The following is a 14702-nucleotide window of genomic DNA, read 5'->3' as shown; positions in this document are numbered from 1 at the left end:
GAATTCCTTTTCCCCCATATGTACCTTATACACATATCCTGAAGGAAATTTCACACAATTCTTTAAAAGTGACTTTGTGTTCTTACTGCTATCATAGGAAGGTAGGCATGGAATTTTCCACTTAGTGTCATGTCAGAATCCATGCATTTAGACCTTAGAGCATTTCAGATGTCAGATTTAAATTTTCAAGATTAGGGATTCTCAACTTATCTTACTACTTTTGACTTACCTCACTGTAATGCCAAAGTAAACAAAGACAACCTTTCAAACAAAGACAACTTTTCAGAACACATGTACATACCTATGGAAGTGGTCTTTGAAATCTCTAGCAACTTCCTGAATAATTGACTTTAATCTATGGAAGAAGAAATATATAAATATTTCACCTCTTAAATTAAAAAGTTTAATTTATCCCATTACATCTGTTGCCTTATCTAAGTACTACAGACAAAACAAGACACTCTAAGAGCTGTTCTGGATGACATCTGAAGCTTAAATCCATTTCAAAACAACTATACCTTGTATGCTCGAGTGATGTGTTTTTCTCATCAATAACTGCAATGGCCACAAGCTTTCCTGAAATTAAAAATAATCTTTCATTTTCTTAAATTGAACAAGACATAACTTATATTACACTTACTTGCCAATATTACCTCTCTTGTAAATGTGAACTTTCATGTTTCCAGTCATCATTTATATGTTACACAAAATTAACGCAACATCTTATTGTACAATGCTTGCAGCCTAGATCAGTTAATTGCAAATGATAAATTTCTTCTACCTCTAGGAGATAAATAATATTAAATTTGCTATAATTTCTGTATTAAAATTTATGCAACCCACAGACTGACACAGTAAACTGTGGAGAGCTACACCATAAAGAAGACGTTGATTTTAAAAAGTTTACTAAAAACTGTTGCTGTTAAAAAACAAAAAAACAAAACAAAAAAATTAATAAAAATAGTTTATAACACTAAAGAGATTATTTTTGTAAAGCTATTTTTTGGATACAATTTCACATAATATAATAAAATTATGTGACATACTGTTCCTGGAGTATAAGTAAAACAGTAATTCATATGCCTACTGATAATGTTCAGGAGGGTAGAATAATGTAATAACAGAACAGTGGTGTTCTGGTATTACTGATATGGGTTGAAGAAGTTATGTTCTCAGCAGGAACCAAGCCCTGGGAGAACAAAGGCGGAAAAACAAGTGTGTACTATCTATGTAAATGAACTTCATGAAGTCATTGTTTCCTAAAGCAGTCTACAGATTCAATGCAATCACCATCAAAATTCTAATTCAAATTCTTCATAGAGTTAGAAAGAGCAATTTGCAAATTCATTTGGACTAACAAAGAACCAGGATAGTGAAAGCTATTCTTAACAATAAAAGAACTTCTGGAAAAATCACCATCCCTGACCTCAAGCTGTATTACAGAGCAACAGTAATAAAAAACTGTATGGTATTGATACAGAGACAGACAGGTAGATCAATGAAATGAATTGAAGACCCAAAAATGAACCCACACACCTATGGTCACTTGATCTAACTACCCAGTGGAAAAAAAAAGACAGCATTTTCAAATGGTGCTGATTCAACAGGCTGTTAGCATATAGAAGAATGTAAATTGATCCAACTTACCTCCTTGTACAAAGCTCAAATCCAAGTGGATCAAGGACCTTCACATAAAGCCAGATACACTCAAACTAACAGAAGCGAAACTGGGGAAGAACCTCAAACACAGGGGATAATTGGCATATGCTCTAAGATCAAGAATTGACAAATGGGACATCATCAAATTGCAAAACTTCCGTAAGGTAAAGGACACTGTCAATAGGACAAAACAGCAACAACAACTTGGGAAAAGATTTTTACCAATCCTATTTTCGATAAAGGACTAATATCTAATATATACAAACTCACAAAGTTAAAGATTCCAGAGAATCAAATAACCCTACTAAAAAATGGGGTCCAGAGTTAAACAAAGAATTCTCAACTGAGGAATATCGGATAGATGAGAAGCACCTAAAAAATGTTCAACATCCATAGTCATCAGGGAAATGCAAATCAAAATATCCCCAAGATTCCACCTCACACCAGTCAGAATGGCTAAGATCAAAAACTCAGGTGACAGCAGATGCTGGTAAGGATATAGAGAAAGAACACTCCTCCACTGCGGGTGGTACTGCAAGCTAGTAAAACCACTCTGAAAATCAGTCCTCTGAAAACTGGACACAGTACTACCTGAAGACCCGGCTATAGTACTCCAGGGCATATACTCAAAAGATGCTCCAACATTTAAGAAGGACACATACTTACTATGTTCATAGCAGCCTTATTTATAATAGCTAGAAGCTGGAAAGAACCCAGATGTCCTTCAACAGAGGAATGAATACAGAAAATGTGGTACATTCACACAGTGGAGTACTACTCAGCTATTAAAAACAACGACTTCATGAAATTCTTAGGCAAATGAATGGAACTAGAAAATATTATCCTGAGTGAGGTAACTCAATCACAAAAAACAAAACAAAACAAAACAAAACAAAACAAAACAAAACAAAACAAAACAAAAAACCCCATACTTGGTATTAGCCCAAAAGCTTGGAACACTCAAGATACAATTGGCAGACCACATGAAGCTCAAGAAGAAAGGAAGACCAAAGTGCAGATGCTTCAGTCCTTCTTACAAGGAGGAACAAAATATTCAAGAGAGAAAATACAAAGACAAAGTATGGAGTAGAGACTGAAGGAAGGCCATCCAGAGACCTGGGGATCTATCCCACATACAGTCACCATACCTAGACACTATTGCGGACACCAAGAAGAGCATGCTGACAAGAGCCTGATATAGCTCTCTCCTGAGAGGCTCTGACATAGCCTGACCAATACAGAGGCAGCAGATGCTTGCAGTCAAACACTGGACTGAGAATGGGGTCTCCAATGGATTTAGAGAAAGTACTGAAGGAGGTAAAGGGGTATGCAACCTCATAGTAAGAACAACACTATCAACCAACCAGACCCCCCAGAAATAACAAGTAATAAACTATTATCCAAAGAGTAAACATGGAGGGAACCATGGCTCCAGCCACATATGTAGCAGAGGATGGCCTTGTCGGGCATCAATAGAAAGAGAGGCCCTTGGTTATGTGAAGGCTTGATGCCCCCTTTTAGGAAAGTTTAGGAAAATGCCAGAGCAAGAAGGCAAGAGGGAGTGGGTGGGTGAGAAGCACCTTCATAGAAGCAGGGGGAGTAGAAATCATATAGCAGGTTTCCAGGGGGAAATTGGGAAAGGCTATAACATTTGAAATGTAATTAAAAAGTATCCAATAAAAGAAAGAAAGAAAAAAAAAAAGACAGTGAGAAGGCTTTACTTTAACCAGTAGTTTCATGATTTTTGTTTTGTTTTTTCCTCATCATCAGTTGTTAGTAAGCCTTCTCTTTGGCTACACTGATCATAATATGAGTACATATCTGTGGCATTATAAGTCTCAATTCTTAGAAAGCAGAACTAGTAAACATTAAGTCTAATTAGAAAATGTAGCCTTAAAAGAACCAGTAAATATGTATTCAAATAAAGAAAAGTTCTGTAATAAAAAGGAATGGCCATCTGCTTGTTACCTGTGTCTCCAAGTTCATACAAAAGAAAACCATCCATAGTAAGGTAGTTCTGAAACCTCTCTCTGCTGATCCATGAGGACAGATCACCATCTTCATACTCTTAAAACAAAGCAAAAGAAATACATCAGAGTACAAGATAGTTATAACGTTTCAATCTAGCAAAGTGAATAAAGTATTTAACACAGTATTATAGTTATAAAACCTTAGGCTGGTTCTTATGTAGTTTATTCTACTCAATCAGATGTAGTAAAGAATTAACGAACAAAACATTATTTACTATATCATCACTAAAATTAGCAAATAATTAAAAAAATAAAATGCCCAAAATCAAAACTGAGTATGTTTTGCAACATATTAAGTAAGTTCATTTATAAATTAAAAAATTATAATATATTAATTAAAGACTGAATATTCATTTGAAAACAAAATTGAAAAGATAGTGACAAAATGATCAAATGAAAACATATATTCCTAAATGACAGCCTAGTGAAGGTGTTACCTGGTCCTTATCATTGCAGGTAATTTGTTTTGTAATTTCTTTGCTCCTGTTTATTAAATTTTATCTTATTTATTATCCTTTCTCTTATCTACAACTTAAACACACACATAAGACACAGTACATTAGCTGTATTTCAACATCAAATACTTCCTTTTTTATGTAGACAGGAACTATTACATCCTGATTAAAAATACAGTTCTGAAATACTTCAGGAAACAGGACAATGGCATGAAGAAACCATTAAGAGTAAATGTCTTTAATTGACTATATTGTACTCACTGACTGAAAGGTGTGCCCTTCCTTTCCTGTCACTTACATTGCTAAATAAACTATCTTAAGCAATCAAATCTATAAAATAAATGCCAAATTGAAATTATTTATAGGGCTAGATTTAGAAATTAGAAAACTGAACCTAAAACTGCAAGTTGATTACTGGGCTAGGATCTTCATTCCATGGCAATGGTAAATATCCTGAGGACTGTACAACATGATGAATTTAAAACTCTTCAGAAAAACTACCACTGAAGTAATATCCAAATGATTCCAGACTCATAAATAACTGGTAACAGAATAAACTCTGAGGCATTATGAGATCTACTGTCCACCTGAAGGCTTCAGGCAGATTCAAAGTTTGGTAACAAAGCTGATCATGTACATACCCTCTGGAATTTCCCCTACTACTTTTCTCTCAAGCACAAAAATCATCTGAAGTAGAAAGTGAGGTGAAAGGAGAAGAACTTTTTTTAGGCAAGTGTGACCAGTTCTTTTTTTTTTTTTTTTTTTTTTTTTTAATTTCAAAAAAAGAATCAAAGGTAACTGTAGTTCTCTAAGCTACCAACCTCTTAGATGAACTAGAATAAGAGATTTGATGGCTGAATCTACATACTGCTAGATCTTAACTTGGGAGAAAAAAAAAACACTTTAAAAATACATAAAATAGCAACAATGGTCAAGTATATAGTGAGTACTTCTGCTAGCAGTTCTATAATCTAAAAGAAGGTAGATAAAGACATACATATGTTTTCTTTTTTTTCTATTTTTATATGCTCAAGTTTCTTTCAAGTTCAGTTCACTGTTTGGTGATAATTATAAGCATTCAATAACTATCCCCTGAATGAGTGAGCTTATGAACAGACTTGCTGTTCACAGACCTCCTTATCTAATGTTGTAGTGGTGTATAACATTTATTTATTTATCTGCCATACTATTCAATGTATAAATCATTTAAAGGATAAAAATAACAATATAATATTAGGCAGTTATTATATTATGCTAAGTAATAGAATCCACCTACTGTGTAGTAATTTATAGCATGCAGTAATGACAATTATATATCAAGAACTTAAAGTTCAATTAGACACAGTACAAAATAGAGATGCTTAGTTTTCTTAGCTCTGCTATCAAAATAACATGTTCCTTGACTAAAACAATGAAAATATTTTTTTTCCTTCAGTGGTCCAATAACCAAGAAATTACCTAAAAAAAATATAGCCCATATTTAAAAAAAGAAGATCAATGAAACAGTGACAAAATGCCATTGGGATTTGTTTTGAAATGCTTAAAAAAGAAACAATAAAACTGAAGCAACTGCAGTAAGGTCCTCTTAACCATTTATATTACTGTATTAGGGTTTTAATATATAATTCTTTTTATGATGTATGAAAGATATAAAAATAAAATTAAAATGAAATAAAATATTCATTTTTAGAAAATGTTTTCTGTCAGAGGAGGAAAAATACTCAAACAGGGTATAAAGGTTCCATTCTGTTGAGGATGTTTTATTTTATCTATGCATGATGAAAGTTCAGACTCCTAAAATTAAGTCTGAACACTTTAATGCATAGAAATAGAATACAGCTTATTTCTTAAAGTGGCAAATAATTTCACACACAACACACACACACATGCACACTCACATGCACATAAAATCATTAGTAGCAACTAAGATATAAAGGTACACTGACTGGAAAACTACTGAAGGCTTAAAAGATCACTCTATCAAATGTGACACTGGTGGCACTTAGAAAATCTTTTATAAATGCCTCCTTATAACAGTGTTTTAATTATGAAAGGCTTTATGTGAGTTAAAACTTTGGAACTTACCATCATAAACAAAATAAGTGTCATCTTTGAAAACAAGCACAGCAGGCATCTCTTTCAGTGTCACATACTGCAGAAAAACATCAGAATTTTAATACTAGCAATTCAATTAGGGACCACAATTTCAAAAGCATTGAAAGAAACTAGGACACACACACACAACAACTAAAGACTAAAAAGAGCACAATTTTAAGTTTAGCCAAATTTTTCATATGAATGTTTTCAGATACTTCCCTAGAAATATCCTGCTTGATATGAGACAGACCAAGAACTACTCTTTAAGAGTTTCTAAAAGACTATGAACAGCATTCTGAGTAGGAAAAACTGGAGTTGATTCTGGAGCACAGGACAGCAGGACCAATGCTTCAACAACAGACCTAAGGATGTCATGCTCCACCACTCACCAGCTGTGTGATACTCAGTCACTTCATCTAGAGTCAAATGCCTCATCCTAGAAACATAAAGCCTATGGCAGTATCTATCCTTCAGGATAATTATGAATGACAATAGGTAACAAGTACTCTCCAAACTGCTTTTTAAAACACAATTGTCATTCATAAGGCCTAAAAGAATCTCTTATTTGTATGTATTATGACAATCAGAAGGCAAATAATTTGGCTAGGCAGTTCCTATATGTGCATGAAACATGAAAATAACAGTAAATAAAAGGAATTCAGGTACATCTCAGAATAGAGGCAATAGAATAAATGACCTTATGATAATGCTACAATATGACTAACAATTATATGTCATAAAAAGAACTACCTCTGGTAGTGAAAATACTCTCAAAAATGACTATATCCACCAGCTCTTAGACAATCACCCACCAAAATGATACAAAGTTTCTATTTTCAGCATGAGGCATTGCTCCCTTTCAAAGGAATAAAGTGGCCATTCCTAAAAGGGCTTAAAAGGAATAATCCAGTTCTCCCCCAACCTCTATCCCTCCCTCCGTCTCCCCCCTCTCTCTCCTAGATACTTTGATGTTTACTATCACATTGAAGTGGGTGCTGGGTCTGTTCTCAATGTTTCTACTACTTTCTTTTTAAATATAAACTCTCATGTAGTACAGGCTGGTCTTGAGCTCCTGCCTCTACCTCCAGTTATACAGTATCCTGTTCAGGTAATTCTACAACTTCAAGAGGTAGTGGTTACACAACTATCTGTGTTTGTCAAAAGTTACAAACCCGTGTGCTAAAAATAAATCTAACTGTAAATATAAAAATTAATGGTTATATCTAAAAAAGAAGATATGACAAATTAAGGGTATGAACATGATCTGCTCTGACTAGAAAAACTGGAGTGGATTCAGATTGGCAAAAATTGAGGTTCTTCAAGAAGCTGAAATTATTAAGGAATTCCATTTATAACATAAAAACCTAGATATGTAAGAAAGAAGTGGTTCTCAACCTATGGGTTGAGACCCCTTTGAGGATGAACTACTATCTCACAGGGGTTGTATATCAGATATCCTGCATATCAGATATTTACATTTTATGATTCATAACAGTACCAAAATTACAGTTATTAAGTAGCAATGAAAATGTATGGTTGGGGGTCACTAAAACATGAGGAACTATATTATAGCATTGCCTCATAAGGAAGAAACATTGTACTAAAGGGACACTATAAGTTATTTGATATTATCCTGCTTATTGACTCTTAAGCTCAAAGGTCAACCAATCCCTGGACCTACTTTCACACTGTCCACTGGACTGTGCTCTAAACATTTTCAAATGAACAGACTTGAGTTTCTTTTGATCTTCAACTGTGCTTGTATCGCCTTTTCACAGTACTGGCTATTGAGTTGTTTCTCAAGTATTTAAGGTATGCTCTTGTCTTGGGCATGTATTTGTACTATTTTATACTTGTCTTGTACTATCTCCTCCTTGTTTCTGATACATTCTATCCATAGACCTCCATGAGGCAGGTTTTAGTTCAACTTAGACACACATCCCTTTCTTCCTTTATTTTTAGATCAAAAATTGCAGAAGAGTTGTTCACCCCTACACATCCCAACTCTCACGCTGTCCATTTACTTTTGGGTGGCATCTCTGAAATCTTGTTTGTGTAATATTTATTTATTTGCTGTTGGTGTGAGGAACCAGAAAAAGACTATTTACAGCCTACATATAACTTACTACTTAAAAGCATCTTTGGGGTTTGATGTATATCACTGCTTATTATTATTTCATAGAGAGAAAAAGTCCCTAATGTAACCAAAATCTCTAAGTGCCATGAATGTAGAAGTATTGGTTCATGAATTATAAAGTCTGACATCAATAGTAAAAATTTTCTTTTCATACAACATTATGAATAAATTTGACATGTAAAATCAAATCATAATGCTTAAGAATAAATTATTATCACAAAATCAAATTTTAAAATTACCTCAGGAACCACATCTTCTGAGGCAGAAAAGAAGTATGTATATACAATTAACTCTGAAGCAGCATCTATGTATTTCTCCTATGATAACACACACATAAAAAGAATATCTTAAATATAAAAGATCACATTTTATTTCCCTTTTAATACTTAAAGCTATCCATAAGCAGTAGAAGAATTTCATACCATGTCCCCTTTCAGTGAAAGAAGCCAAATCAAATACACTGTTGTCAAGGCAAACAATCATTGCAACTAAATGCTCCTATTCCCCCCTTCAAAGAGAACTGATGAATTATAATGAAGTCAATTTATTAACAGAGATTAGCAATGATGAATAATGACAGTGATGACTGTAAGGAAGTTATGTACAAAACACACACACACACACACACACACACACACACACACACACATTACATAAACAGGCACAGTGCTTTGCTTTAAAAAGGTAATATCTGCATTGCAGTTTTCAGTCTTTCACTTAAAGTGTTAAAAGTGATGCAAAATTAATTCATCTGGTCAGTAACATAAGGCAGGCAATATTTACCCAAATTTTACTTACTTGAATTTTGTAATTGCAAATTTAGTAAGAGATTAAAGTGTGTTTTCATTGTGAAAAATACTTAAACTAAAATATTTTGTTTTAAAGTTTTGGTAAAACCACAGCTTCACAGCAAATAAAATTACAACAATATGTCTGTTTACAAGGAAGAAGATAATTTCATACTTTCAAGGGTGATTCTCCACCAATATAAACAAAAAATACTCGGTGCCTTTTCCGTACATGGTCAAACATTTGTTGACTTGGAAGAGGCCGAATTAGAGCCCTGTATGAAAACAAAACAAATGGGTATGAGCTAAAGATAGTGAATAATTCATTCCCATTTATGTGACAGCTGATCATATTTAATGTTTTAGCAATGTTTATCTGCACTTAAGTATAGCACCAAACCCACCCAAGTAAAAATTCAGCCTATGGTATTTGTGTACTACATATAACACTTCATATGTACTCAAAATTAAATCTGCCAGTTCCAAATACGTTTTTTTTTTAGACATTATCAATATTAGTTTTTGATTAGTGAGACACAGAATGATCATCTGCTTACAGTTCTTGGCTTTAAGCAAGACAATTCACCTGAGAATTCTTTCAGTTTCAAAAGCATACCCTCAGAAACAAACAGATCATGAAATAGTATCTTAGGAGTCAACAAGAATTAATATTTATGTAATATGTGTCAATTTAAATATTACATACTTCTTAAGAATCCTATAGAGGTCAAAACCCTCACCTTCTAATTTATGTTACTATTTATTTTCATAAAAAAGGAAGCAATAGTTACACTAGCACGAAGAGAAAACTATGCTATAAAATTTATTATTCAATTATTTTTTAAAAAGTGGTTAATTACATTAAAAGTTACTATAAAATATATCACTTATAAAGCAGTTAAATGAATATAAACAGCTTTCTTTTTTAAAATTTAGTATAATTATAGTTTCAGTCCACAAAACTTATAAAATGAACAGAACCTTATTTTGTAAAAGTGAACTCAGTTCTTAAGGTCATTGCATCACTTCCTCTAGCCTCTGTTCAATCCTTTGTAATTAAACAGGAAGTGATGCAACTCTGGAAGTGAGTCATGAAACTGCCTCTACTCTAGAGGTGCTTTCACATCAGGAGAGTCTCTTCCCCAGGTTAAGGAAAAATGCCCTCAATAACTGCGAAATATAAAGCTATCTGAAGACATGGGAGTCAAGTGCATACCACTCACAGTACTTCAAATAAATTCAGTTCAAAATTTATTTATTCATAAAGAAAATGAAGAGAAACATGCAATCACAATGAAAAAAATACAATTGAAACTATATGTACAAGCATCACAAACTCTAATAACGATCATTCTTAATTCTGTATATTTACACAAATATTTTGAGGCTTCATTTTACACAACAGACCCATCCTGTTTTAACCTCAAGCTATTTATTTACCAATATATTTTGTTAAGGTATTAAAGTGCCTAGAACTTCAAAGCCAATAGATTAACTGATCTCGACAAATATCCTTCAGAAAGATACAAACATTATAAATATAAACACTGATATTCTCTACATCTTAGCAAGACAAAAATAAAATTTAAAACATTAGGAATTGTCAGTGGAAAAATCTATTTTCTGATCAGCAATAAGATCAGGGTTAGGGTTAGTGGTTCAGTGGGTTTCAGCTATGTCACTTGCTAAACAAATACTGCTAGAATACATTGCAAGCTGCATTAAAAAAAACATGTGAAAGAAAGGAAAATTAATTCAGATGCAGTTAAAAATATTTTTAGCACCACAAACTAGGGATGAAATCCCAAGTCTATAAGAACAATAATATTCTGAGCTTTTCTAAAAACTCCAAAATTAGAAAACAAGAAATATAAGTTGATATATGACATCCCAACATAAAAATTTCTAAAAATTAAGATTCATAAAGTTGCTAACTGATTTTCTTAATTTCATTTTTCATGTTTCCAATTACCCATAACAACTATGATCTAATAATACTAAGTAGAAACTTCCACAGGAAACAGTTCATAAATTAAACTGTGCACTGTTCTGAGTAATGGGAAACCCTACTGTATTCAGGATTCTCTCAAAGAGTACATAGAAAGCCAGTGAATCATCCCTTTGTCCAGTATATGTATGTTGGATACATGACCTGCCCATCTGCATGCAATTGCAGGGTTTATATGCAAGTAATCCTTACTCTGTCAATGGACCCAAAGTATAGAAGTTAGTGACACTGTAAATCTAGATACTAAAGAAAGGAAATTAAGTGCTTCCTTTAAGTGAAGATCTAAAAGTACATGATATTTTGAGAGAAAGAAAAAGTACATTCATAAGATGGGGTACTAGTCACATTTACAAGAATCCCTGAGAGGGAGGTAAGATAGGAGCTGAAAATGTCTTTTATAAATTTATAAGTAAATTTACATAATATAAATAAATTTACATATATAAATTGTATATGTAATAAAAATTTTTAAATGTATTACAATTTATTGGAGAAAAAATCTAAGCAAAATGGTCTTAAACACAAAATTAACATATACTACAAATTATGATATATCTTTATAGAATTTCACTACATATGTTACATAACTATATTTTCATAATTACATAAAATTTCTAAAATATGTATATCCAATGTGGTTTACTAAAATACATTTTCTTTCAAATATTAAAATCAACTTACCCAGATACTCTGTGAGCAAACTCAATTATATCATCTTTAGTTCGTGGTCCTCTGTAATTATATGCCAAGTCTCCCTTTAATCTTAAAAATTAAAGGTAAAAATTGAAATTAACTGTCTTCATATTTAGTCTTAATCCCCATCTCATAAAGTATATACTTAAAATGTATAAAACACTAAGTAAGAGAAAGTTTTAAGAGCAGCACACTTGTGTAAGAGCTGTAACTTAAGATTCATAAGAAAAGGCTGCATTCCACGCACAAAACAGGGTTACATTTTATTTTGTAATGTAAAGTTACAGTATATATATATTCTAAAAAGTGAGCAATTTTCACATTTACAATCAAGAGCTTAAATCAGAGTAACTTTAATTACTCTCCATCAAGAGGAAAATAAAAAAGGACTAGGAACTAGAGTATTTTGGTGGTGGTAAAACCTCCAATATGTATCATGAATGAGGCATAAAAATAGCTTTCCTAAAACACAGATTATCTTCCATAAAACCTGTTAATGAATAAATTAATATTTAGCCAAATGTACACATAAAAAAGAATAATAATAAACGCCAGAAGCACCATTAATGCACAATGTAATAGAAGAATAACATTTAAAAAAACACAAGGGAAAATGTCAACAAAACCCACTAGAATAATATATTTTACTCAAAATTGTAAAATTTGGGGTTTTAAAATATCAGAGAAAATCAGCTAACTTAAAAAACAAAACACTCTGAAAACAACTGCTTAGCACCTCACAGTGCCAAAATATGGTTAATGAAAATAACAGGAAAATACAGCAAAATCATTGTAAAACAATTCTCTTTAGAATCACCACACCATTTTTTTCAACTTAATTTCTCTAGCAGACTTGATCAATACCCACAGATTAAAATGATCATCTATCAATTTTCTTCTCGATTTCTTTCTTTCTTTTTTTTTTTTTTTAAATGAAATTAGTCTCTTTATACAAGAATGAAATCTGTTAGATGTGATTTGCAGTGGCAAAGCCGAACACAGACTGGGGCTCCTCAAGAGACCTTTCATAATTAATGAATGTATGCCTTATCCTGTAAGTGTATGTTTACACAGTAAACCCTCAGTACATATTTACTGAATTAGCTGGGTACCACAAACTTAAATATGAAGATGTATAAGTATTACTCTAACCTCTGATCATGCACTTGGCTTAAAAACAATGGCTGAACACAAACCTTCAACCTTCAAGGAAAATACTATAATAAATAAAATGTAAGCAGAGTGGATTACTAAAAATGTAGATCTAAATATGTAACACTTGACTTACAGCTTAATTGTTGGATAACCTCGAACTCCAAACTCTGAAGCAATGCCTTGATAAGAAAAAGAATAAATATTTCTAAGTTATTTTTAAACCGAGAAAACTAAGTAACATGAGACTTTTACTTAGAAAAAAAGTATATTTATATAAACCTGAGTGAATGTTTTGAAGTATTAAAATCTCACAAAGGAAAAAAAAAAGCATGATATTTTCTTATAATTACTTAATAATCTAACATGAATTTTTGAAAAGAATTTTTTCAAAATTCAAAATTCAGAGTATTTTGCTAACATCATGGTACACATGTAAATTATGCTGAGATGGAATAGTTATAACTGGGTTTAATAACTAATAAATTAATGGTTTAATAATAATAATTAAGTGCACAGACTTAGGTTGGATATGTTGGTTCATTCTTAGAATCTAGTACTTGAGACACTGAGGAAGAGGACTGACTTGAGTTCTAGGACATAAGAGAATTTTCCAGCCAGCCTGAACTACAGAGAAAACTCCTGTCACATTTTTGTTTTGTTTTAAAGAGAGCAAGCACACAAATTGCCATATACATAATTCTACTTACATAAGTAAAAGACAAGGAAACCAATCTTATTGAACACAAAGGAGCTAACGTGTCACATCATTTAATCTTCAAAATAGCCAGTAAAAGAAATATCACAATTAAATGTTTACCAATAAAGGCAAAGCTTAGGATCTTTAGATGCTTTCCCAGTGTCACACACAAAAGCAATTGGCAGTGTCAATCTTGCTTTTTCTGAAGTCATGCTCTTCAAATTGCTATCATACCCCAAACTTCTCTGAGCTTAATTTCTTCTTTTATCATTTCCCTTAAGACCACTTAGTAAACATTTGGTTATGGGGACATGTAGTTTCTGTCACAACTCAGTTTTGACAATGGAACATGAAAATAGCTTACATAAGAGTATAGAAAACATGGAGCAGGGCAGATCTGGCTTATGTAGTGTCATGTACTTGTCTCAGATTCATTCAGTTTCTGCACTCATTCATTAATCTCATTTTCAACTTTCAAAAATCTTCTTAATCTTCACTTATATTTTTTCTCAATCCATCCTTTAAATGTCTACTTATTGCTCTATCTTTTTTCCTCAGCTTATACTTACAAATTCAACTTTCCTGTGGTTGCCTCCTATAATATATTATCATCAGTGTGGACTCAAGTAGGAAAAAAATGGCTTGCATGTCTATGTTATGATTAAGAATAAGCTCACACTGTATATTAAAATTTTAATGGCTAATTCATCTAGCTCAAAGTATATAATCTTAAATTATTAAAATAACTTTACATGACAAAACATCTCTTCTACTTACCCTGAAAATTGTTATAATTAAAATACTTCCATTAATTGAACAATAAAATTTTTAACTATGAGCTTACTAGAATACGAAGTAGCATCCATCTTTCCAACTTTAACTGGAGAACCAATACTTTTCATTTCAAGCCCAACTTCATTCCAAATTGGTTCCAGCTTTTTACAATGGCCACACCAGGGTGCATAGAACTACACAAAAAGAAA

General features: G+C 32.3%; 1 protein-coding gene across 2 annotated transcripts in view; it reads right to left on the bottom strand.

Moving 5' to 3' along the window:
• Positions 1-14702, bottom strand: part of TMX3 (thioredoxin related transmembrane protein 3) — a 42368-nt gene that overhangs the window by 20761 nt on the left and 6905 nt on the right. For both annotated transcript variants that reach the window (XM_080919695.1, XM_080919696.1), the window contains exons 4-12: positions 14564-14687; positions 13156-13201; positions 11856-11936; positions 9342-9441; positions 8618-8695; positions 6230-6296; positions 3628-3726; positions 519-576; positions 302-355 (exon numbers count right to left, since the gene is read on the bottom strand). In XM_080919695.1, the coding sequence (XP_080775821.1) occupies positions 302-355; positions 519-576; positions 3628-3726; positions 6230-6296; positions 8618-8695; positions 9342-9441; positions 11856-11936; positions 13156-13201; positions 14564-14687 (707 nt within the window). The remainder of the gene's footprint in view (positions 1-301; positions 356-518; positions 577-3627; positions 3727-6229; positions 6297-8617; positions 8696-9341; positions 9442-11855; positions 11937-13155; positions 13202-14563; positions 14688-14702) is intronic.

The sequence above is a fragment of the Micromys minutus genome (assembly GCF_963924665.1).
Source record: "Micromys minutus genome assembly, chromosome: 8".
NCBI lineage: Eukaryota > Metazoa > Chordata > Mammalia > Rodentia > Muridae > Micromys > Micromys minutus.
This window is presented reverse-complemented; position numbering and strand designations above follow the sequence as displayed.